The 25,374-nt window shown below is 45.6% G+C and overlaps 1 protein-coding gene and 1 long non-coding RNA gene across 2 annotated transcripts in view; one reads left to right on the top strand and one right to left on the bottom strand.

Annotated features, from left to right (window-relative positions):
- The window catches only part of LOC137426510 (adenosine receptor A2a), a 51,783-nt gene extending 51,466 nt beyond the window's left edge, over positions 1-317 (bottom strand). The window contains exon 1 of the mRNA XM_078779371.1: positions 68-317. Within this exon, the coding sequence (XP_078635497.1) occupies positions 68-124 (57 nt within the window). The 5' untranslated portion in view covers positions 125-317. The remainder of the gene's footprint in view (positions 1-67) is intronic.
- On the top strand, positions 276-25,374 carry LOC137426511 (uncharacterized). Its single transcript, XR_010984329.2, has 3 exons — positions 276-325; positions 499-686; positions 25,271-25,374. It is a non-coding gene; the product is annotated as an uncharacterized LOC137426511 (long non-coding RNA).

Genomic DNA, 25,374 nt, shown 5'->3' with positions numbered 1-25,374 from the left:
TGATCAACATACTTGCAAAAATAAATAAATAAATTTGGGCCAAGTAACAAACGAACAACCTCCTTACCCAATACCCACTGGCATCCGCCATTCCCCCAAAGCACAGTTTTATTTTGTCAGGCATCCATCGCAGTGGAGTTGTTGTTGTTCGCTAGTTCCAGGGACTTCTTTGGCAGCAGAAGTTTTGTCTTTCTTGGCGGAGTTTATGACATCTTGAAGAGATATTGAGCTTGAGGACAAGGGCTCCGATCCTGTATGATCACGTGGCTGATAGAACACAATGTCCTCTCCGAAGTTCTTCGGTCGCAGTTTTAGCCTTTGGCGAGTGAGTAACTTTTTTGCTGCCACTCGCATTGTTTGCAATAACGTTTTGTATCTTATCAGTAACATTGACATGTCAAATGGGCTCCCTGGATGCCTCTGTCGGATTTTTATCAGTGCTAATATTTGATGGTGTTAGTGATGATGCTGCTTTTTCTGGTTGTGCCCATGACGCAGATCCTGGAATGCAATGCACGTCAATACTTGGACAAAGTGTCAGGATCTGGCAGGAAACGTTCATATACTTCATCCTTACGGAGTTCCAGGGCAGCAACAAGCTTTTGTATGGAGGTCTCCATTCCATTTCTCAGCTCGGATTTTAAATAGACAAAGCAAGCAATTCACACCCAGGGCACATTTGATAGGTGGGAAACATTCTGGGTACACCTTTTACAAATCAGGATAAAAATGTCAATAACTTTGTTCCACATTATCGTATTGATAAACTTCATTGGCACAATATGGCACCATACTCAAATGGCCTAACTGGACCACTGTATACTGACTATACGTGTACATACTGTACTATTGTAAGAAACAGATTATATGTATTATTGCTGAAGGATAATTAATAATTCGAAAGAGAAATCTTTTCTACTATCCCCAGAAATAAAAACATAGGGGCAATACCCCTGTCGCTCACCTGGTAGAATAAACAGTATACTGCACTGACTAAAGGTATTCTAAACCAATTTCAATGGTTGCTAGAAGACAGGGCAGCATGTAGAATCATGCTAACATAATCATACGACTTTAAACAAACAAAAAAATACCTATATTGGGGGGCAAGGCCCCCCTTCCCGTATATCACCATAGGGGCAGATATTTTTAATTCCCTGAACAAACACTGGTACATCACGGGTGATGAAGGTTGTGGTGAAGTTTCATCGAAATAGTTTGTGTAGTTTCAGAGAAGAAAGCAAATATCTATTTTGGGGGGGGGGGGGGGGGGGGTCAAACCTGGATCCATCAAACCAATCCCCCTCCCCCCCCCCCCCCCCCCCCACGCCCCCCCCCCCCCCCCCCGTAGACCTCCTTAGACTCTTAGCCTCGACTTTTTAATGCCGACAACGTAGTCACAACGTAAGTCAGTTGTGCCAAGTCTGGTCACAATCCCATCTGTGTAACTGTGATCCGTGTAGTTCCTGCCGCTCTGGGGCTGGTAGGAGAGGGTATTATGAGTAACGCTTCAGCATCCTTAAATGTAGCATGAGTAACAGGTCTACGTGTTATTTTCACACTTGCTTAGCCTATGTCGCTTTAGACTCGACTGCAAAAAATCCGGAGGAATTCAAATGAATTATTGCCATTTTCCGCCTTGGGAAGTGCCATGTTAAGGTGTATACATAGCTTGAGCGTCGTTCCACCTTATCGTGTGTTACAGATTCGGCACTAATTATTATTATTGTTGTTATTATTATTATTGTTGGTTCTAAGTATTATGGCTATTGTTGTTTAAGGGAAATGGTTATTGTGGTTAAAAGGTTAAATGCGCTCATGAAAAAGAGACAGGAAGCCAGAAGACGACGACAGAGGGAGGAGGAAGAAGAGGGCGTGAGGAGAAAGACATGTCTTGAAGCTCCGTTGCGAGCGTGGTCGAGCGAACGGCGTCGAGGGAACGTTGTGTCCGTGAAAAGAATCGTGCGATCGGTGTTATCGCTGGAGTAATGAAAAAGCCTGCGTAGTCAGATACAGGCGTGAGGTTCCGGAGAATCCTCGCCTAGAGGCTGCGGCTCGAGTAAGAGCCGTCGCCATTTTGGAACCTCGCGCGTCGTTCGCGGAAAAAGGTTTTGCCGCGTCCGCTGGTCCCGCCCTCTGGTGGTTTGCTGGGGATGGGTGTGCACTAAAGCGGCGTCTGAAGATTGCACTGCAGTTCGTTGGTTGAATGGTGAATGTGCACGTCTGGATCGCGTATTTGGGATTCCCTTTTCACCGCCAGTTTGTTGTTGGTTTGGAACACGTGGCGGTCCACGCCTTGCCTACACCTCCTTACTCGCCTCATCACCTCTTCGCCGGGATCCCCTCTGAGTTATAGAGACATTGAGGAGTGTGCTGTTTCATTCACTGGGAGCGCAGTGAGTTTGAGTTAGGTTACTAGAGAAGATGGTACCATCTTAAGATATTGATTGTATGGTTGATTTCTATCATTGTTGTATCGTTATTCCTGTGTGCTTTTTAATATATTTTTTGTTTGTGGAAAACTCTTGGTGTGGTTTCCATATTGATTTCGACACGGAATAACATATTTTTCTGCCGTGGCTCCTCCCGGGGTTCGGAGGCTCCTGGAGACCAGGAGGTCGGGGAGGAACACGTAACAGAAATTACTAAAAGCGTTACTAAAATCGGAAGTGTTGGTATTGGCCAGACATTTTAGCTTGGAGGTCCGAACGAATATGAGGAAAGCAGAGATGCAGAGATTGGTGATAGAATCTCTGGTGGGACAAGGAACATGCGAAGAGGGAGCCTTGGATTGGTTACCCGAGGAACAAGAAAATGTGGAGCTCCGGAAACTGGAGATGCAATTGCAGAGCCAGGAAAGGTTAAAAGCAGAGGAAAGGAGAGTTGCAAGAGAACTCGAGGAAAGAAAAGCAGAGGAAAGGAGAGTTGAGAGAGAACTCGAAGAGAGAAGAGAAAAGGAAAAAGGAGAGTTGAAAGAGAACTCGAGGAAAGAAGAGCCGCACAGGAACGAGAACTCGAAGAGAGAAGAGAAAAGGAACAAGCAGAGGAAAGGAGAGCTGCAAGGGAACTCGAAGAGAGAAGAGAAAAGGAACAAGCAGAGGAAAGGAGAGCTGCAAGGGAACTCGAAGCAGAGGAGAGAAAAGCCGAAAGGGAGTTAAAGGACCGTGAAATGGCGCTTCAGCAGGAACTTAAACTCAAGGAGCTGGATTTAATGAAAGAACGGGGAGAGGTACCATCCATGCCGACTGGTTCGACACCTAGTCAGAACACCTGGGATGTTGGCAGACATGTGAGGCTGGTTCCACCCTTCAATGAAAAGGAGGTAGCCAAATTTTTTTCACACTTTGAGAAAGTGGCTCAACTGCTAAAATGGCCTGAGGAGTCCTGGACCATGTTAGTGCAAAGTGTTCTGGTGGGTAAAGCTCAAGATATTTATTCGGCTTTACCGATTGACCAACGTGCAGATTATGAGATAGTGAAGAAAAACATTCTGAAAGCCTATGAATTGGTCCCTGAAGCTTACCGGCAAAAATTCCAGAATGCCAGGAAGAAGGAGAGTGAGACCCATGTGGAGTTTGCCAGAATGAAAGAAACCATGTTTGATCGGTGGTGTGATTCAAAAGGGGTTGGGAAAGACTTCGAACTATTGCGACAATTGATCCTGGTGGAGGAATTCCAACAGTGTGTCCACGAGGACATTAAAGTACATCTGGAGGAAAGGAAAGTACCAAAGCTGTTTGAGGCAGCAACCATGGCAGATGACTATGCCTTAACACACAGGATGGGGTTCCACAAACCTAACTTCTTGCCTAGACCTAGCCAGGGGAACTATGGTACGTCAGGGGTGGAGAACGATAATTCATGGGGGCGGCCTCGAGATGACTATGAGGACCACTAAGATACCACGACTTCTAGAAATCAGAAGACAACAGTTCCAAGGCAGACTTGTCTTCCGGGGGGAGGGGGGAGCTCGAGGCAGACCACAAGGTTCTCCTCCAGGCCTACTTGCGCTTTTTGCCATAAACCTGGACACTTGATGTCCCACTGTTATTCTCTGGAAAAGGGAAATCAGGAGCGGAGTTCGACTAGTACAACTCCGAATGCAATGGCAAATGTGAGAAATCGCCCTCAAAAGGGTTACCAACCATTTATTTCAGAGGGGTTTGTGTCACTGGATGGAGACTCGACTAACCAGAAACCGGTTAGGGTATTGAGGGACACAGGAGTACATCAATCTTTAATGCTTGAAGGCATTTTGCCATTGTCAGAGGAGACGGCAACTGGTGATAGTGTTCGTTTACAGGGGATTGGTGGCTGTGTTAGAGCTCCACTTCATGTCATCCATTTGGAGTCCGATTTGGTGTCAGGACCGGTCACCGTAGGTTTACAAGCCACTCTTCCTGTAGAGGGCGTATCTTTTGTTATCGGGAATGATTTGGCCGGTGGTCAGGTTTCTGGTAACCCGATGGTTGTTAGAAAGCCCAGTAGGGAAAATAACCACACCAGTTAGGGATGGCGGCAAATTTGGCAAGTTATTTGTAGGTGGACTGAACTTCAAAACAAAGGAAGAAGTTCTGACCTCTGTCTTTAGCAAATATGGACCGCTTCTGGAAATGCGGCTGGTAAAAGACAGGGAAACGCAAAAGTCAAGAGGGTTTGGCTTTGTCACGTTTGAAAACACAAAGGACGCCAAAGAGGCAGAGACGGATTGGAATGGTAAGGATTTGGAGGGTCGGACCATAGCCGTAGAGAAGGCAGGCCGTAGGCTTCGAGGGGGCTACAGAAGAGGAAAACGTGGTGGTAGTTTTGGTGGTGGCCACAGTTGATATTGTTGTGGAGGCTCCCAGAGTTACGGCAGCTCCCGAAGGAATGATTATCAGAGTAGTGGCCGAGAAGGAGACCGCTATTTACGTGACTACAGTGACAAGCGGTTCAACCATGATTATTACGAAAGTTCGAAAGAGTGGAAGGACTGAATACTGTGGAGCAGCCGAGCAAAAAAAAAATTCCTACACGGATTAACCGTGAATGCCACGTTCCTAAAGGCGTTCATGTAGTGAACCTTCCTACACGGATTAACCGTGAACTCCACGTTCCTAAAGGCGTCCATGTAGTGAATACTTCCAGGCCTCACCACCCAACCACCATGGAACCTGGATTTCAGCTCGGCCTCCCGGGGAAAAGTGCTGTAGATTTGCTTGACTTTGGACTGTGATCACTACCCCTTAACCTTCATTCAAAAGAAACTAAAAGTAAAAAATCAGAGGGTGATGAGATGGAGTTTGGCTTTGCAGGAGTCTAACTGGGAAATTGAACATGTAAAGAGCAGGGACAATGTCGTTGCTGATGTTTGTCCAGAGTGAATTAAATTTGGAAATCTCTGGAGGTTGTTCGAAGTTTTGTTGCTTTATTTTTGGGGAACATTGAGTATTGTTGCTCATGGGAATTGATGATTTGGGTGGTGAGTTTACTTTTGTTGGTTTCAAGAATTTGCCTGCAAAGAAAGTTTTCGCTGTGTTCAAACTTTCTTTCTTGAGGGGGGGAAGTTTTTTTTTTTTTGGGGGGGATACAGAGTCGAGGCTCGTGAAAGAGCTAACATTTATCAAACAAACATATCAAACAAACAAGCAAACAAAGTATATAAAAAGGAGAGCGGTCGACAAGATGGGGAAAGAAGGGGAGGAAGCACACAAACACAACATTTGAGGGCAGGGACATCGGGAGATGTGTGGGAGGCAGAGAGCCTGGGGGGAGGCAGGATAGGTATAAAACGCGAGGACACCAAGGACTTCCAGGAAAGAAGACAAAAGTCACCTCAAAAAAGTGGATTTGGGGTGAAATTAGCGGGGGTAGAAAAGATCAAGGTTTTGGATTGGGGAAGATAAGAGATGGTGGTGAACAGCCGTTTTAAAGACCTGGAGGGAGGAGTGGGATTGAACAGAGTGAGGGAGTTTGTTCCAGAGGCGGGAGAAAAGAGGAATGAAGGAGTGAAGGTGAGCAGAGAGTCTTGATTTTGGCAGTTTAACCATAAGAGGGTTGCAGGCAGATCTTGTGCGACCTGCAGGAATATTTGGGGGACAGAGCCCAGAGAGAGCTGGGGGAGCAAGGCCGGAGAGAAGTCGGTAGGAGACGGAAAGACCACCAACCTGCCTGCGGTGAGTAAGTGAAAGGCCCTCGGAGATAGCGTCATCGCGGGAGATTCCAATGATTCTGAACGCTTTGGTTTCAACAGCGTGAAGACGAGCTAGGTGTGAGGCAGGAGCACCAGCCCAGAGGAGAGAGCAGTATTCCATTGAGCTGCAGATGAAAGCCTTGTATGTGGTGAGGAGCTCAGGTGTGCCAAGGAAGGACTTCGCACGATGGAGGATGCCCAGTCGGCGACTGGCTTTGGAGGCCAGCTTGGAAATGTGGTTTTCCCAGGAAAGATCATGGCAGATAGTGAGACCCAAAAGCTTGAGTGACAGAACTTCTTGGAGAGGATTATTCAGAAAGTAGATGGGAGGGTTGTCCAGTCGGTCTTTTCGGAGAGACATCGTAAGAGTGTGAGATTTGTCAGGATTGAAAGACATGTTCCACTTGTTTGCCCAGTCTGTGATTTTGTCCAGGTCTGCAGAGAGTGAGGAGGCTGCAGACTGCCGATCTGAGGGATGAAGAATGGAGCGGCAGAGAGTGGAGACATCAGCAAAGAGATAGAGAGGATTTTCAAGAGAGTCAGAGAGATCATTGATGAAGACAAGAAAAAGCACAGGGCCCAGAACACTGCCTTGGGGAACTCCAGCCTGAAGAGGGAGAGGAGATGAGAGAAACGCATTCAGGGCCACACGTTGACTACGACGAGAGAGGAAGTCCGCCAGCCATGCGTGGAGATTTCCATGGATACCAAAGGAGGAGAGTTTGGTGAGCAGAGCAGGGTGCCAGACCGTATCGAAGGCACGTGATATGTCGAGGGGGACAGCTCTAATTTCCTGTTTGGCATTGAGGACCTCCATCCATTGTTGAGACAGCAGAAGCAGCATGTCCAGAGTAGAGTGACCTGGTCTGAAACCAAATTGATGATCAGAGATCAAGCCATTGGAGAAGAGGAAAGATTTAATATCTGAAGCAATGATGGATTCCATGACTTTGCTGATAATTGGGAGAATGCTGATTGGTCTGTAGTTGCTAGGATCTGTTTTTGCACCTTTTTGTGCAAAGCGGTGATGTTGGCTGATTTCCAAGCAGATGGCAGTTGACCTTGAGCAAAAGAGAGGGTGAAGAGAACAGAGAGAGGGAGTGAAAGAGCGGAAGAACAGGATTTTAGAACCCGTGGGCTGATGCCGTCAGGTCAGTTGCAGAATCAGAGTCGAGGGTTGACAGAAACTTTTCCACCTTGTCAGGAAGAAAGGACACGGAGTCCAGGAGCAGCTGGGTACGACTGGGTACGGTGGGTACAGAGAGGGATGGGTTTGGGACACAAGATTTAGAGGCAAACACAGAGTTGAGGCATTCAGCTTTTTCACGTGCGGAGTCAGCTGTGTAGCCGTTTGAGGTAAGGGAGGGGATGGAGGGGGAACAAACACCAGAAACAGATTTGACCAGACGCCACCAGGATTTGGAAGAGGGAGACAGATAAGAGAGTTCGGTCTTGAGAACGGAGAGATATTGTTTCCTGGCTCTCCTGAGGGTGGACACACACTTGCTTCGGGCTTTGTGAAAGGAAATGAGATTTCCTTCCGTTGGATTTGCTTTCCAGGAGACGAAGGCAAGTTGTTTCTGGGCAACAGCCTCCCCACAAGATTCCGTGTACCATGGACGGGAGGAAGGGTATGACAACTGAAGACAAGATGGGATAAATCTGTGCATGAGAGAGAGCAATTTACTTTGGAAGAATTCCAAGGATGAGTTGATGTCAGAGGTGGTAGAGATGGGAGACCAGTCCAGATGATTGATGGCTGCTTGAAGACCGTGCCAGTTGGCCTGAGTGAAATGCCAGACTCGTCGACGCTGAGGAGGCTCCCTGAGAATGGTCAGAGAGATGTCCACTTTAACAAGCACATGATCAGATGAGCCGATTGGAGCAGAAGAAGAGCAGCAGACATTTTCAGGGAAGTTGGTCATAACCATGTCCAGTAGAGAAGATGCTCCGTTGACTGAGATCCGGGTCGGGAAATTGACAGATTGTGTCAGTCCCAGTGAGTCTCAGAAGTCCTTTGCTGAGGAGCCATGGCTGGTGAGAGAGGTACCCACACCCAGCCAACTGGCATGGTGACAATTGAAATCACCACATATGAGGAAGAGAGAGTTAGGATGAGAAGACAGAAGTTGGTCCATATTATCAGAGAGCGAGATGTAGATGGAGTCATCGCTGTTTGGTGGACGGTACAACACACATATGAACAAGAGGTGGGAGCGAAGGGGAAGCCGTAGCCAGAGGTATTCCTTGGGGTGAGGTGGAGAGAGTGCAGTGCAGGGTGAGTGAGGAAGAGAGTTTTTGATAAAGATAGCAACCCCACCTCCAGGACAAGGCTCAGGTCTATCATACCGGAGGAGGGAGTAACCCAGGAGAGATACTAAGGAATCAGAGACATCATGAAGGAGGAAAGTTTCTGTTAAACAGATCACGTCTGGTTTGACAGAAGCAACCTGTATGGAGAGATCAGTTGAGTTTGAACGAAGGCCCCAGATGTTTGAGGTCCATACCGTTAATGAAGAGGAAGGGGGCGCATCGGATACAGAACAGGGGGGAGGAGGGTAGGGTAAGAGGTGGAAGAGGTAGGGAGAGCTGTTGAAGGTGTGTCAGAGATTTCAGAATAGCTCGGAGAAAGGGAAGGATGGGGCGGACAAAAGGTTTGATGGTGATTGGGTGAGGCACAATGAGGTGTTATTTGAGGAGTGGGAAGAGCGAGGCAGAAGGTTGGGGGAGATGAAGGTGAGAGTTGGAAGGAGGAAGAAGCGGGGAGGATGCTTTGAGGAGGGGGAGTGAGAGGGGGGAAATTGAGAAGAAATGAGGGTGGGGAGATTTGAAGGGGAGGGGCGAGGGGGGAGTTTAGGAGGGAAGGGACAAGGGTAGGAATTTGAAAAGGATGGGATATGGGGGAGATTTGGAGGGGAGGGGAGAGGGGGGAGTCTGGGAGGGGAGGGGCGAGGGGGAGTCTTGGAGGGGAGTGGTGTGGGGGGAGTTTAGGAGAGAAGGGGCAAGGGGGGAGATTTGAAAGGGATGGGTGATGGGGAGGATTAGGGGGGGAGTGGCAAGGGGGAAGATTTGGAGGGGAGGGGTGATGGGGAAGATTTGGATGGGAGGGGTTATGGGGAAGATTTGGAGGGGAGGGGTGAGATTGGATTTTAGAAAGTGTACGATTAATGGGAAACGAACATTTATTGCAAAATGAGTTTCTTGTGACCTTCGAGTCAAAAATACGTTTAAGGACGCTGGAGGGAGGATGGAGTGCAGGAGAGTTTAGGGAATGTAGAAAAGAGGCACTGAGAGAGATGGAATTTTTTTGGGGGATGAATCGATTTGGTGAGCAAGTCCAAAGCAGCCTTTTAAAGAAGAAGAAGAAAAAGGTGTTATAATATACGACGGAATACAGAACTTGAGGGGAAAGTGTTAACATTTTAAGGTTAATAACAGTGAACGTTAACAGTGAACAGTAATAACAGTAATAACTGTTATTACAGCAACAGTAATAACAGTGAACGTCGTCCGAAGAATGAACGAACGAATAAGAATGAATAAACGAATGAGAACAAAGAATAAGAACAGAGAAGGAAATGTTGTTTTTTTTTGGTGATTTTAAACAAGGAAGTAGGCTATGGGGTGAAAAGACTGGGAAAAGCAGAGAACGAAAGTTATTGGAGCACAAACGACAGACCGCTGAGAGGAAAAGGAAGCCTCAAGGTTGGACACTGTACAAGGCCTCAAAAGACACGACACGATTTAACACGATTTTCTATACAGGTATGAAAGATTTGCACCGAAAATCTTCCTCAGGACACACGATACGTACAACACCATTACATAAAGTGTTACGGATTCGGCACTAATTATTATTGTTGTTATTATTATTATTGTTGGTTCTAACTATTATGGTTATTGTTGTTTAAGGGAAATGGTTATTGTGGTTAAAAGGTTAAAAGCGCTCATGAAAAAGAGACAGGAAGCCGGAAGACAACGACAGAGAGAGGAGGAAGAAGAGGGCGTGAGGAGAAAGACGTGTCTTGAAGCTCCGTTGCGAGCGTGGTCAAGCGAACGGCGTCGAGGGAACATTGAGTCCGTGAAAATAATCGTGCGATCGGTGTTATCGCTGGAGTAATGAAAAAGCCTGCGTAGTCAGATACAGGCGTGAGGTTCCGGAGAATCCTCGCCTAGAGGCTGCGGCTCGAGTAAGAGCCGTCCGCCATTTTGGAACCTCGCGCGTCGATCGCGGAAAAAGGTTTTGCCGCGTCCGCTGGTCTCGCCCTCCGGTGGTTTGCCGGGGATGGGTGTGCACTAAAGCGGCGTCTGAAGATTGCACTGCGGTTCGTTGGTTGAACGGTGATTGTGCACGTCTGGATCACGTATTTGGGATTCCCTTTTCACCGCCAGTTTGTGTTGGTTTGGAACACGTGACGGTCCACGCCTTGCCTACACCTCCTTACTCGCCTCATCGCCTCTTCGCCGGGATCCCCTCTGAGTTATAGAGACATTGAGGAGTGTGCTGTTTCATTCACTGGGAGCGCAGTGAGTTTGAGTTGGGTTACTAGAGAAGATGGCACCATCTTAAGATATTGATTGTATGGTTGATTGCTATCATTGTTGTATCGTTATTCCTGTGTGCTTTTTAATATATTCTTTGTTTGTGGATAACTCTTGGTGTGGTTTTCATATTGATTTCGACACGGAATAACATATTTTTCTGCCGTGGCTCCTCCTGGGGTTCAGAGGTATACCGAGACCAGGAGGTCGGGGAGGAACACGTAACACGTGGTATTTTTTCCAAGGTTGCTTCCAATAAAAAAGTGATAACAACAACAATAATGATAATATAATATTAACAACAATAATAGTCATTGGCAATAATAAATGACTCCACCTGGCTGTTCACATAGGAAGCAGGGCCGTGTTCCGTTAGCAAGCGGCTTACTTGTTTCTAACCACTCAAGCAAGCACACCAACGGAACGGAGTGCTCGGCACAGGTTAACAACATGGCCGTCTTCATGGAAACAATGCTGTTTGGGGAGAAATTCTGTCTGGACCGTCATTTTCAGTTTGACTTCCTCTTGTGACAACTTCCCCAAACCAATTACCTCCACCACCAAAGGTGGATGGAGGTTATGTTTTCACCACTGTCTGTTTTCTTTGTTTGTTTGTGAACAAAATATCTGTAAAAGTTGTGGACGGATTCGGACGAAATTTGGCAGGGATGTAGCGTATGTCACAAGGACGAAATAATTAGATTTTGGTGAATATCCGGATTCGGATCCGGCTACTAGAATTTTAAAGTGATTCTTCACCATTGGGAGATTGGGCCAAAAACGACACATAGTGGGATATCTCAAAAAGTTATGGACAGATTTGGACGAAATTTGTTCGACCGGTTGAGTGTGTGACAAGGACAAATAGATTAGATTTTGGTGAAGATCTGAATATGGATTCGGATATGAGAATAATTTAATTTTGTAAGTGGTTCTTCACCGTTGAGTGATATATTCCAAAAACGATACATAGCAAGATATCTCAAAAAGTTATGGATGGATTTGGACGAAATCTGTTGGAGAGGTTGTGTGTGTGACGTGGGAGAACCGATTCAATTTTGGTGAAGATCCGGATCCGGATCCAGCCAGTTGAATATATTAAGTGATTCTTCACCATTGGGAGATAGGACCAAAAACGATACATAGCAGGATATCTCAAAAAGTTATGGATGGATTTGGACGAAATCTGTTGGACGGGTTGTGTGTGTGACGTGGAAGAACCGATTCAATTTTGGTGAAGATCCGGATCCGGATCCAGCCAGTTGAATATATTAAGTGATTCTTCACCATTGGGAGATAGGACCAAAAACGATACATAGCAGGATATCTCAAAAAGTTATGGATGGATTTGGACGAAATCTGTTGGACGGGTTGTGTGTGTGACATGGAAGAACCGATTCAATTTTGGTGAAGATCCGGATCCGGATCCAGCCAGTTGAATATATTAAGTGATTCTTCACCATTGGGAGATAGGACCAAAAACGATACATAGCAGGATATCTCAAAAAGTTATGGATGGATTTGGACGAAACCTGTTGGACGGGTTGTGTGTGTGACGTGGGAGAATGATTCTATTTTGGTGAAGATCTGGATCCGGATCCAGCTCGTATAATTTTTTAAGTGATTCTCCCCCATTGGAAGATTGGGCCAAAAAAGATAAATAGCAGGATATCTCAAAAAGTTATGGATGGATTTGCACGAAACCTGTTGGACGGGTTGTGTGTGTGACGAGGGAGAATGATTCAATTTTGGTGAAGATTCGGCTCTGGATCCAGCTCGTATAATTTTTCTTAGTGATTCTTCACCATTGAGTGATATGGCCAACCAGGTGGAGGTATGCTCTCTACTGAGTGCCGTTCTAATTGAATTTGTGTCCGTTGAGGTCGGGCCTTGTCCTCGACTCGACGGCGTGAAAATTCTGTCGTTGCTCTGACGCTGCGTGCCTCATCCACCTCATTTCTCCCAGGTCTTGTCCTTTCAGCCTCGTCACCTTCATCCTATTCACCCTCCTCACTTCAAAAAAAAACTTTTCCCTCCTCAATCTACCTGTACTTCCTTGTGCCTGTGCTTCCAGTATCTCATTCCTTATCCCTTCTCTTTCTCCATATCTCCAAACTGAATTTCCATTGAATGAAACGCTTTAAAAGGTTTTAAATACTGTTACGTGGTCCTCCCGGTAACTACCTGGTCTTGGTGACCCCCGGACCGTGGGAGGACCCCACCAGAAAGATATCTGATTTATACGCTTTCGTAGCGCAATCAATATGAAAGACACAATAATTCAAGTCAATAAGAAACCCCACACCAAGGATCCGGATTACTTAATAATATATTCTCCATCCATCATCAGCAATCAACAATCCATCAACAATCTTACTAAGATGGCCATCTCATAAATTTCCCCCCTTTCCCCACTCACGACCCCTCAATGGTCACTGTCCCTCACAATGTCTCTGGGCCCCTCCAGACCAAGGTGAAGGTCGACTTCTCCGCACACGGGCGGTTGAACGAACCCCTGGCTGACGTGTTCCAAACGTGCACGTCGCGTACCGGGAACAGCTGCTGCAGCGCACACCTCCTTGCAAAGCAAAGCGGGCAAAGCAAAGCGCGGCTTGCAAAGCGCGCGAGGCCCAAGGTGCGACCCGTACGCGTCCTTGTAGACGTTGAGGCGAACTGTGCCGGACGCTTGGTTCCGTGCACGAACCCACGGCAACTTGACGTGTAATCGGTAATTACCCCGCGCAGGTAACTCCTCTCGCCAGACGGGCTTTCAAACGCAGCGTTCCCCACGCTGCTCAATATCGACACCGCTCGCGTCGGAGCTGGGCGAGGAAGAAGAAGATCGCCGCTTCTCCCGGACCTTGTGTCTTTTTCTTCTTCCGGTTCACTATCCCGTTTCCGGTCTCCTGTTATCCGGAGCCTCTCTAACCCTTTAACCACAACAACCTTTAATAGAATAAACATTAATAAGCAATGACATGAATAGTAACTCCTCTAAATCCGGGATCCGTAACAATACATTTGAAAATGCTTCAATTCCCCAATTTCTCCATCAGGAACACTCAGTGTTGTTCTTCTTCATCATGATCTAATCATCTTCTTCTGCCTCTACTTATTCTTCTTCACAAGGATAATTTTCCAAACATGTCTCATTCCTAAATTCCCTCCAGTACTTGCTACAGCACCACATTCCTCTGTGTGTTCAACAAACATTCTTTCCACCCCTCCCATTATATGTCTCCATATATCCAGATTATGAATCTTGACAAATCCACGTAGCGGAGAATCTCTGCTCACAACAGTCAATTCGCCATCATATCCTTGAACAGTGTCAACCCTGTCCTGGTCAGTACCCTCTCCAACATCTCTTACACCCCCTCTCATCCCAACCTCTAACAAACACAAGCGAACACACAAACACCCAAATTATCTGCCTGTTGGCCTGATAATCATTACAGTATAGTAAGATGTACATCCAAACTCAACACAGTGCACACATGTCAGAGTAATTCATGAAAAAAGTCAAATTGAAGCATATTATATTGTTTAATATATTTATTTATATGATGATCTTGTCACATGGCATTGCATCTTTTAACGCAGTGCTTTCCTTTAAAATAGAGTGTGCATACATACTTACTCGGACGGGGTATGCCACATCAGACGGAGACTCTGGTGTGTTTTGAGATTAGTGAATTTGGACATTTCTTTAAGAAAAAAAATCTTGTCCTAAAAAGATCCCAGGCCCAACTGTTAACCACGACTCTTTACAACAGCACCCCCTTGTGGCCGCAAGCGTTATTAATGTTCAAACGTATGTTCCTCTTTGAGCGCATGTTGTTCTTGGTGAAAAAAAAATGCACCTTTCATTTCCTGGTCCCCCAAGATGGTAAAATTGCATTTTGAAGAATTCTGTCTTTGTATTTTAGAATCAGAATGACCCCGCACACCTGGGCCTATGGTAACCTGATGTAAAATCACAAATGTGTGTCTTTTCGCCAGCAATGTAGGAAACGTTTCTCGAATTATAGACAGGCTATGGTATATACATTTTAAAGAAGGAGATCCTTCATTTACAAAGCAATATTGATGAGGCTGAGCGATGCCAATTGTTGTATGAGAAACGTGCGTTATTATACAGCTCGGGTATGGCTGTGAGTTGAGGTCCCGCTTCTTCGGAAACTTGTTGCAAAGATGCTTTTTTGTTTGTTTTAGGAAAACTACAAAGCCCATAGGTCATTGTTAAGCTTGTGCTCTACAAGTGATTCTATTATTGAAGATAATGCTCAAATAAAGTGTTTTATCAGCGATTTATTTACCCCGTGCATGCAAAGCAAAAACGGGGTTAAGCAGTTGGTTCATTTCCATCTGTCTGTCCGTCCGTCCAAGCCTGGTGTTGGCCTAGCGGTTCGGGTGCCGGCTTGGGATCCTAGGATCCTGGGTTCGAATCCCGGGCAATGGCTGAATTAACACCAGGAGGGTTGACTCAGCCTGTCATCCTTCCGAGGTCGGCAAATGGAGTAACAGTTCACTGGTAATTCCCTGTGTGTCGCAAGAGGCGACCAACAGGGTTTTTTTTGTTTTGTTTTTTGTATACTGAATCGAGGCTCGTGAAAGATTGGCAGCAGGAAGGGCATCCAGCCATAAAAGATTGCTTCAAAAAGGGGACCAAGGTGCCCAAAAAAGGCCAACCCCTGCTCCACGGGGAAAAATGGCCTCTAAAGGTGGTTCCTTTTTTCTTTTCTTTTTTTCCTTTTGTCCGTCCGTCCGTCCATCTACAAACATCAGTTTATGATGGAGGAACAACTTAATTTCAATTGAATGTTATATTTTGAACATGAATCGGAAAACAAACCTGCTATTTAAGAGTACTTTGGTTCTGAATTAGTCCTGATCGCACATGCGCAAAGAGGAGTATGGTAATTATTTAATTCTGTCTGCCAATCTCACAGCCAAACAAAATTGAAATTCATTTGAAACAGTAAATTTCATTTGATTATTTCTAAGGATGTCATAAATGACACAAACAACAGGCATGAAGAAGAAGAATTAATGTAACGTGTTAAATAAGGTGGTTTTATACGACCTTTAAAATCTTTCTTTTGTTTCAATTGAACTCTATTTTAACGGTTCTGAGTCCGGGGAGGACAGTTGTCAACCCCCTGAGAGGTTCAAGCGCATTCATGTAAGATTAAAGCTCGTTATGCCGTAGTATTCTGTTTTGCAATTAAGTTATATCATGGTTATGGGGCGAATGTGATGTGTGTTGTGAACGTGAGTTAGACCAAGTTCATGTTCTTTCCTTCTTTGACACTCTCATCTTGAACCATTTCCCGCAAAATGCACACAAACTCGCATCACAACGTCCCCACGTCCTTCCTTTAGTGGAGAATCCAGCACAACCGGCTCGAGTAAGGGTGGGGATCCAAAGACTATGCGCCAGTTCCCCCCAAATGTTAGCCATCCATCAATTCTGATGGGTGAGCACTAATCTCCGAGCACCCTGCCGGAAAAGATTGCCTGCAGAGGCCGACCCACCAATCAGGCACAGTTTCTGGGTCAAAAGACAGGACTCGACCAATGACCATAACACAGGGTTTTGACTGCCCCCACAAGTCTTGCACCAATGAGGAACAGCGAAGCCGACAGGTATGGGAGAGGGGAAGGAATAAAGGAGGAAGCTCATACAAACCATTCCCTGATGCTTCCTCTTCTTCATCATCTTTCGATTTTTCCGACTTACATTTCTTAACGTTCTTCCCAACTTTCTGACTTTTCTTCTTTTTTTTCCATACGGACGCACACCTACAGGCCTGGTGTGCCTTCACATAACCCGGTTGTTGCGGCGGAACCACCGCCTCACCTCGTATCACAGCATGAGATTCCCGCCAGCCATGCAGTCCATCGCGTTGGGTCAGAGAACATCCCGTAACCCCCGTATGACTGGGGCGCTGACGAAGCGGAGGAAGGAGACCAAGAGGTAGTGTGTGGGAACTGAGCCCGAATCGCCAAGCAGTGAGTGACCGTAGCTTCAAATGGGGTTGCGAAAGGTGTGTTAGGGCGCGTAAAAGAACCCACACCAGTTATTTCTCACCACCATTGCTCACCCCTTTCCCCACATTCTCCTTCTTTTATTCTGGTGTCTGTATCCATTTAATGTAAAGGTGCTGAATAATTGTTGTAAGGTATCTGAGGGCGGGTAATATCGCATAGTGGATAAGAGGGAATGTATATGTGTCTGTAAATTTATGAATATCGCTTGCTTTGTCTTTCCTGAATTATCCCACCATTTCCCCATTTGAATTCCCCAGCCTCCACTTCTACCGCCAATTTCCTGCTTGTGTAATAAATTAATGAAAGAGTTGATACCATGTCTTGACCTATCCTGCTCGAGTTTGTTCTGCCATAGCGCTCCTGGGGCAATTGGCCCAAGTGAATAATTGGTCTAATGGACGATAGAGCGCGGCGCATAACACTGGGTGAATAGCCATTTCGCAATTGTAGGCATCGTTCCCCATCTGCTTCATTCATCTCACAGATACGGTAAACTGACCCTGGGCATGAAGATCTGACCAGAGGTGAGTGATGTAGATGACACCGTCCGTGGTCTTTTGATGACACCGTTCAAGGACGGAGTTATCCGACCATCCGTAACAACATACTTGAACACTGTAGAAGAAATCACCTTGTTGACACTTTCAAAAACATTTAGGTTAGCAGTATTTGGACATAATATTATGCCCTTTTATGCCATCTCGACCAATCAAATTTGCCGCTCTCAGTATTGGGGAATGTCGAGATTCAGCCAAAACCACAGCTCAAAGGAAATACAGATCGTGCTCAGAAACGAAAATAAAGAGTTAAAAAGAGGCAACTTCCTTGTGGGCAGTAAAAGCAACTAATCAAAAGGCAGTCCACCTGAATTTAAGTCCATTCCACCAAAAGCACCCAAAAGTCCACCTCAATTTTCATGACAAACTTATTTTCCTTTTGTATGATGTTTCTGTTTCATCATTACGACTGCAGTGGGTTATATTCCAGTTTGTTTATTATTTCAGCTCTCAAAGAAAACCAGAGTAAACTACAATGGCACTCGGTAGAGAACATACCTCCACCAGGTGAACAGTTTACGTTTTGTATCCCACTAACAGGCCAGATCTGGATTCGGACATGAATCAAAATCGAATCAGCTTGTTCCTGTCACCTAACCAACTCAACCACCAAGTTTTGTCCAGGACTTTTTGAAATGTCGTTATTAATTTTTTTGGCCCTATCAATCAATGTGGAAGAATCACTTTAAAAATGTAAACTCTAGTAACCGGATCCAGATTCAAATCTTCACCAAAATTGGATCAATTCATCCTTGTCACACACCCAACCTGTCCACCAAGTTTTGTCCAAATCCATCCATAAGTTTTGGAAATATCATGTTATTATAGTTTTTGGTTCTATCTCTCAATGGTGAAGAATTACTGGATCATTCTCAGATCCATATATGGATTCGGATCTTCACCAAAATCTAATCACTTCGTCCTTGTCACATACCCAACCTGTCCACCAAAGTTTTTCGAATTCATCTACAACTTTTTCAGATATCCTGTTCATAGATAAACAAACAGACAGTGGTGAAAACCTAACCTCCAACCACCTTCGGTGGCAGATGTAATAAATCGAGTACAATAGCTGTGTTGTTGATTTTGTGCGGGATTGATTGGGTTGCAAAATAACTTAAGTACTTTTGATTTTATGAATTTCTGGGATTATATTGTTGCGGATACGCCGCCGGCCTTCTCCCCTTACCAAGAGGGGATTAGACCCCTTGTCTTTGACTGACCTGGCGCGACCCGGGACCTATTACGTCCCTTCCGGACAGCGCGAAATAGGGTTTCAGGACCAAATTCGCTGTTACCTAAGTACTCGCGCTGCCCTGGAAGTGAGGAAATAAGCCCCGCACAAACCACGTGTGTTGGTGATATGCTGAGCGGTTGCGTACACGTGGTTCGCGCTATTATCACTTACTAGACCCGATTGGAGCGATCGGATTCGTACCATGCTTAGTCAATGGAGAAATCACAGGTACGATCGAATCAGGAAAGACAGGAAGAACAAATGGTTTAATTACTATTGCACATATTTACAGTACAGGATGCAGAGACACAGAGCAGCTTATACAGTCTTATTCTTAATCCCAAGGACACGGGCCCGTCTCACACACACACTCACACGGGGATTGCTGATGAGCAGGATGATGTTCACCAGCTCGCCCAAGGATGGCTCTCGTGCAGTTCTCTCCGGTCCCCGGCACGTCCTTTGGAGATGGAAGTTGGTGAAAGCAGGAGCTCGCCGCGTGTCGTCTGAACGGAGCGGGTTATCACGGGGTGCAATGGTAGGGAGCGGACTTTGGTGCGGCTGGCGGTTATTCACTTGCGGCTATGGCCGCGCTTACTCGTGTGGCTAGAAATGCGCTATATGCGTTTACCGGCGCGTCTGGCTGCGCCCGCGTACTTGTACGGTTCAACGCCTCTTCTTCTCTCTCTCTGCGCAAGTCCTCAAACAACGCGCGTATCCTCTGCAAGTCCTTCTCAATCAAGTGTTCCCGTGCTAGTCCACGCATCAAGTCCTCTCCAAACAAGTCCTTCTCAACAAGTCCTTCTCAACAAGTCCTTCTCCCGACAAGTCCTTCTCCCGACAAGTGCTTTAGTGCTCTCCACTCACGAGTCCTTCAACCAAGCCTTCAAGTCCTGTCGAGGGCTTTGCGCAGCGGCTTATATAGGCACGCCCCGCAAACCTTCTCGAACTCACCAGACGCGCCTTACCATGCCCTCTCACGCCATGCCGCTAGAGCTCTGATTGGCTGGTGGCTCTTACCGTCTCCCCCACGCCACTCACCCCAACCCCGCGTCCCTCCTTTTCAGGCCTACCTCGTGTTACTCGACTAGTGGTCAGCCGAATGGGGCGCGGGATCAATTACGCCCATAGAGGTAGAATTGGAGGGTGGAGGCAAAATGAATGTATTGGCCTATTCTCTGGTCTTTACACAACGCAGGTACTAAGAGGGGAAATGGCCTATTCTTACACATACTAAGACATAACTATACTACAAATGGGCCTATATGTTGCTCGTGTGACTAACTATGGGGGGCAACCCTTTAACCTTTAATGACTTCAATGTGCCAATCTCAAAACTGCAGCAATATTCTGGGAAGGTTGTTATGAATTTCAATGGAAGGCAAACCGCCCAGCATAATCCTTGCTAAGATATATTGGGAGTTTTGCCACAGCAGAGGTTATTCCATGCCAGTGAGTTTCTGCTTTTCTTTTCTGGAGTCCCAGGAAGTTTGGAGAGACTCAAGAAAAAGGTCAGCCTGACATACATAAGGACTCTGTTTACCAAATTCCTGCTCTAACCGACAGGGGTCATGTGATCCCTATTAAAGAAAACGATGCAAAACTTGCAGTTGCACATGCTGTATACGAAAGGAGAGTTATCTTCATATATTACCAAAGACAACAACCCTTAAGTCTAAGGCTGCAAGCCTGTGATTTTAGCATCATGCAGCTTGGACATCTGCTTCGCTGTCAAGAAACCATTTTTTGTGGGTGGAAGTTATTATTTTAAAAAACATGACAAAGCTAAACTCTGACTTTAGCCAAAGTACAAAGTACATGGTAAAGCTTCTCCAAACAATGCATGTTATGCATCCTGGGCCGAAACCCGAAATGTATACTTTTTGCTCGAGCCCTAATGCCACAAATGAATCGTTTTACATGTTACATTTGCTGTTTCTCTTTTGAGAAACACCTTTTTAAACAAAATAAACTTAAGGAATCCAACACAAATACCCAAAGTCTTGACGAGGCAGCAGGGCACATATCGAGTCCCAATCACAGCTATTGCTGCACACCGAAATCTAGATCGACATATCTGCTTTCATCTATTCATGACCAGAGAGCTTTGAATCTCAGTCTGAAAAGGCTTGAGTGCTACACTGATACTTCTTAGTTTGGAGGTGATAAACTTAAGTATAATTTAGTTATTGTTAGTATAATTTATATACATGACGTCAGTATCATGTCATGGGGCAGTGTGCTTTTCTGGTTTAATTCAATATTCCTTTTTACATATAATATACATATTGTTGCGGATCTCGGGTCTGTCGACGTATTAAGGGTGGGTTTATGACCCCGTTTCCCCTCAGACCCCGAGTTCACAGGGTCGTCGGCCGCGACTAGGTTCACGCCCGACGAGTTGTGAAGCAACTTCAATCGCCAATCTCCCAGCCACGCGCCGAAGGGTTGCTGGCCACTAAACCCAAATACCTTCAAAGACACGCGGCCAGAGAGATTGGGTATTGAACCCTTGCGTTCCCACACCTTATGGTGTGCTGAGCAGATCACACGGTGTGGGTCGCGGCGTTATCTTGCGTGATTTATGGGCCTGATTAAAGTCAACTCAGTTCGGACGATGCTAGGCCAATAAAGAAAAGACGATATGAACAGGTTGAGAACAACAAAATGTACACGCCTTTTATTGACAAGGCACAGAAAAAGAGACGAGAGGCAGGCTTAACTTAGCAATTCTTACCTAAACGAATCCCAACAGGCACCTTCACACACAGACGGGAATGAATCACACCGGTTAGACTCATACCGATGGACGTGCCGACGCTGACTTGGGTCCGCCAGCCCCCGTGCGCAGCGCACGGATCGATCTGGACACGCAGCTTGAAGGAGGACCGCAGGACGAACCGCCGCTTCGAAGTCCGCACCAACGATGATCCAGGACGGATGAATTTCAGCACAGGAAGGACGAACCAGCACGTCGGACAGCCAGCTTCCAGCCAAACGACGAGAGAGAGCTCGAATGACGATGGGCATGGACCTTTATTGGGTGGAATGTCCTTCTAGAAGGTCCCACAGCCTCCCATTGGCCGAGGTTGGTCACGTGCGGTCATTCAGCCCTGCCTCCCTCTCGGAAGAGGGGAGGTTTTACAACCCGCCATTGGTCGCCTGCCAGTGACGTGTCCACGACCCCTCATTGGTCAGTTGCTGGTGACATAGGCTCGACCTGATTGGTCGCCTGCTGGTGATGTGGGCTTTTCTGTTAGCCACGCCCACCACAGCCGCAGTTGATCACGTGGACTGTATTTTTCGCCACGCCTCCCTGCACACGAACCAACGTCTTTGTTCACCAGTACGAGGGGGTTGGAATCCTGCCTAACTCAATGCATATTGGTGTGAATTACTAAACATTGGGAGGGGAGCTAATCTTTACATTTGCTAAGAAATAACCAACGACTGCACGCTACATGTTGTCATGCAATTAACTATAGGGGGTTTCCCTTTATCGCAAAACCACAACTATATACAACACCAACAACAACAACAACAGTCATTTTAAGGCCATTTTACCTGCAAGAGTGGGGGTTAGCCTTGCGGTCCCCATGACAATCTTCTCCATTTTGCCCTATTTTCTGCATCTCCCCTTGTTAACCCCCTTGCCCGCATTTCTTCTTCGACCATCTTTAGCCAAGTCTTTCTCAGTCTTTCTCGGTCTTCCCCGTCCTCTACTTCCTTCTACATTCATTTCCATCACTCTTCTCAACCAGTCACTTTCATCCTTCCTCAACACATGACCAAACCATCTCAAACTGTTTCTCTTCACAGCATCCATCACAGGCTCTATTCCCATCATCTTTCGCAATTCATCATTTGTCTTCCTCTCTCTCAACGATACTCCACACGTCCACCAAACCATTCGCATTTCCACCCTTTCCAGCCTTCGTTGCTGCTCTACGTTCATTACCCATGTCTCGCTCCCATAAATCACAACGCTTCTCACACATGCAGCAAACACCTTTCCCTTCAGCTTCAACGACACTCCCCTCCTCATCAGCACGCCACTCAGTTCCCGAAACTGTTCCATGCACATCTCACTCTCGCAAATGTTGCCGAGTCTGATCCACCTTCTCCATTCAGCATGTCTCCTAGGTAACAAAATGTTTTCACACCATCGTGCTTCACGCCGTCTCCAAGATCCAACTCAACATTTCCTCCATCTGCAGCTCCCTCTGTGCACACCTTACACTTGAATGTAGCCGCCACACTGGTTAATGACCCTCTCAAACCACTACATTTTTGATGAACCCACTCAGCGCACATTTTACATTGAATGGAATTCACTCCGGCACCCTTCCTGCACACAGCACACGGCCACTTCCCAGTTCTTTCCACCTCACCACATGCTTTACCACTTGCCATCACCTTCGTTTTTCCGATATTCACCTTCAGACCTTTTGTCTCCATACATTCCTTCCACTTGTTCATCTTCTCCTTCAGTCCATCCATACTTTCTGCAATCAACACCAGATCATCTGCATACAACAACTCCCACGGTAAACCCTCCTTTACGTTCCGAGCCAGCACCTCCATCACAGCTACAAATAGTAGTGGACTTCGTACCGACCCCTGATGCACTCCCACCTTCACCTCAAACTCTCCACTGTTCCCGTCCTTCGTCCTTACAGCTGTGCGTGCTCTTTTGTACATTGCCATCACTACTCTGATCAACCATTCCTCCACTCTTAACTTCCTCAATGCCCATGTCACTACTTCACGTGGAACCCTATCGAATGCTTTCTCCAGATCAACAAACCCAAGAAACAACTTCTTCCTCTTCTCCATGTACTTCTCCTGCAACTGCCTCACAATAAAAAGCGCATCTGTCGTTCCTCTTCCTCTGTCGGACTTACTTTTTCCACATGCGAAATTTGCATTCATGTTTATTTAAATTATACAATGGACTACAAAATGTAAATGTTTCATGATATTTGTTACATTATATCACCTTTATCTATCAATATTGTTGAAATGAAGATCAAATAGCTGTATGTTGAAATATGTTGAAAAAGTCAAAACTTTACATGGGGTGCACTTACTTTTTCACGTGACGGTATATGTTTTCTCTGGAGCCCAGTTTCTCCATCCGTAATGCTTTATTCAAAAGTTTATACTGTCGTACAATAATACAAATGGTACCATTGGAAAGGTATTAATCCCTTTACTTGGTTGCAAAGCGAACTAAAAAACATCTAAAATGCAAAGCCTATCCATATCTGCTTTGTACTCAAACTAAACTTGATGAAAACGACAGTTAAACATTTTTTTTACACTTTATTAATTTGTGTTCAACAAACCTTTATCTATCTATAATTCCAGTAATCTCTGTGTGTATGTATGTATGTATGTATGTATGTATGTCTGTGACCGCTGTTTCTCGACAACCACGGGTCCGATATACTTTAAACTTGCCAGGTATATTGCTGGGGACCCGAGGATGTGCCTTTTCAAGGTTTCATATTAATCGGACAAGTAGTTAGCGAGCTATGTCCAAAAAACGATTCAACCAATCAGAGAGCAGCGAGCTATCACGTGTGCCGAACGTGGCGAACAGACTCTGCCTCGGACGGCACATTTGAGAGCGTATTCATTTATTTCACGTTGGCAAACTATGTTGGCGTTAAACTATGTTTTAAAACTACTTTGCGATTCTTTCGCTTTCCTGCGCGTTTGTGCACGCTATGGCGATTTCTTTACCAAACTCCGCAAGCCGTTCACTTTGGACCAAACCATTTCATGTAAATAGAGGGGGGGATTGTCACCGTACTCGCAAGCCGTTCGCTTTGGACCAAACCATTTCATGTAAATAGAGGGGGGGGATTGTCACCGTACTCGCAAGCCGTTCGCTTTGGACCAAACCATTTCATGTAAATAGAGGGGGGGGATATAATTTTAGATATATATATAGTACGGGCATGCCCTAGTTATGATATAATATGGAGAAGATTTGATGACAAAAACGCAATTTGTAAAAATGTTATTGCCTGGACAGACACACTGAAGCCCAAAGGTAAATAAATTAAGAAACACATCATCGATTTTTAAAAACACGGCGTCTCAAGCTTGACCCCATAAGGTGGGGATAATACAGGCTTAATATAGTTACTATTACTATCCTTTCACAAATTTTGATCCAATTCGTAATTATTTTCTCCATATTCTCATAATAAAGGTTTTTTGAAAAGGCCTGAACCCGACACACACACACACACACACACACACACACACACACACACACACACACACACACACACACGTGTGGAGATATCAGCCAACAAAACAGCAACTTCCACTTGAAGAAGAAGAAGGACCTCATCCTTTAATGTATTGGTTCCAACGGCAAAATTTATTATTCTTGGACAGCAGTAATGCTTTACAAGGACACGGCAGGAGCACACAAAAGGAAATATAGTAATACTTCTCGAAGAAATAGAAAAAATATATACGTATACGTATAAGCAGACAGTAGGAGCACACAAACAACAACAATCACAGGCATGACAACAACAATTACCTGTTATAAAAGATCCTTTTTAGTGTGTTTTTTAAACTTAATTTCACATCCTCATTGATACTCACAGATACACATGCAAATGATGCAATATGTTTGTGAAGTACAACATGTGGTCTTTTCATTAATCCCATCACCGACCGTAGCGACGGGAGACATGCCGAGAAGGATGGAAAGTGAAGCGGAATACCAGTTTGTACTTCTCAACATGTCATAATGACAAATAATAAAACTATTTGCTTTTTGCACA

The sequence above is a fragment of the Myxine glutinosa genome, chromosome 5, assembly GCF_964187855.1.
Source record: "Myxine glutinosa chromosome 5, kmMyxGlut1.1, whole genome shotgun sequence".
Classification (NCBI taxonomy): Eukaryota; Metazoa; Chordata; class Myxini; order Myxiniformes; family Myxinidae; genus Myxine; species Myxine glutinosa.
The sequence above is the reverse complement of the archived record's forward strand: the minus strand, read 5'-3'. Positions and strand labels throughout refer to the sequence as shown.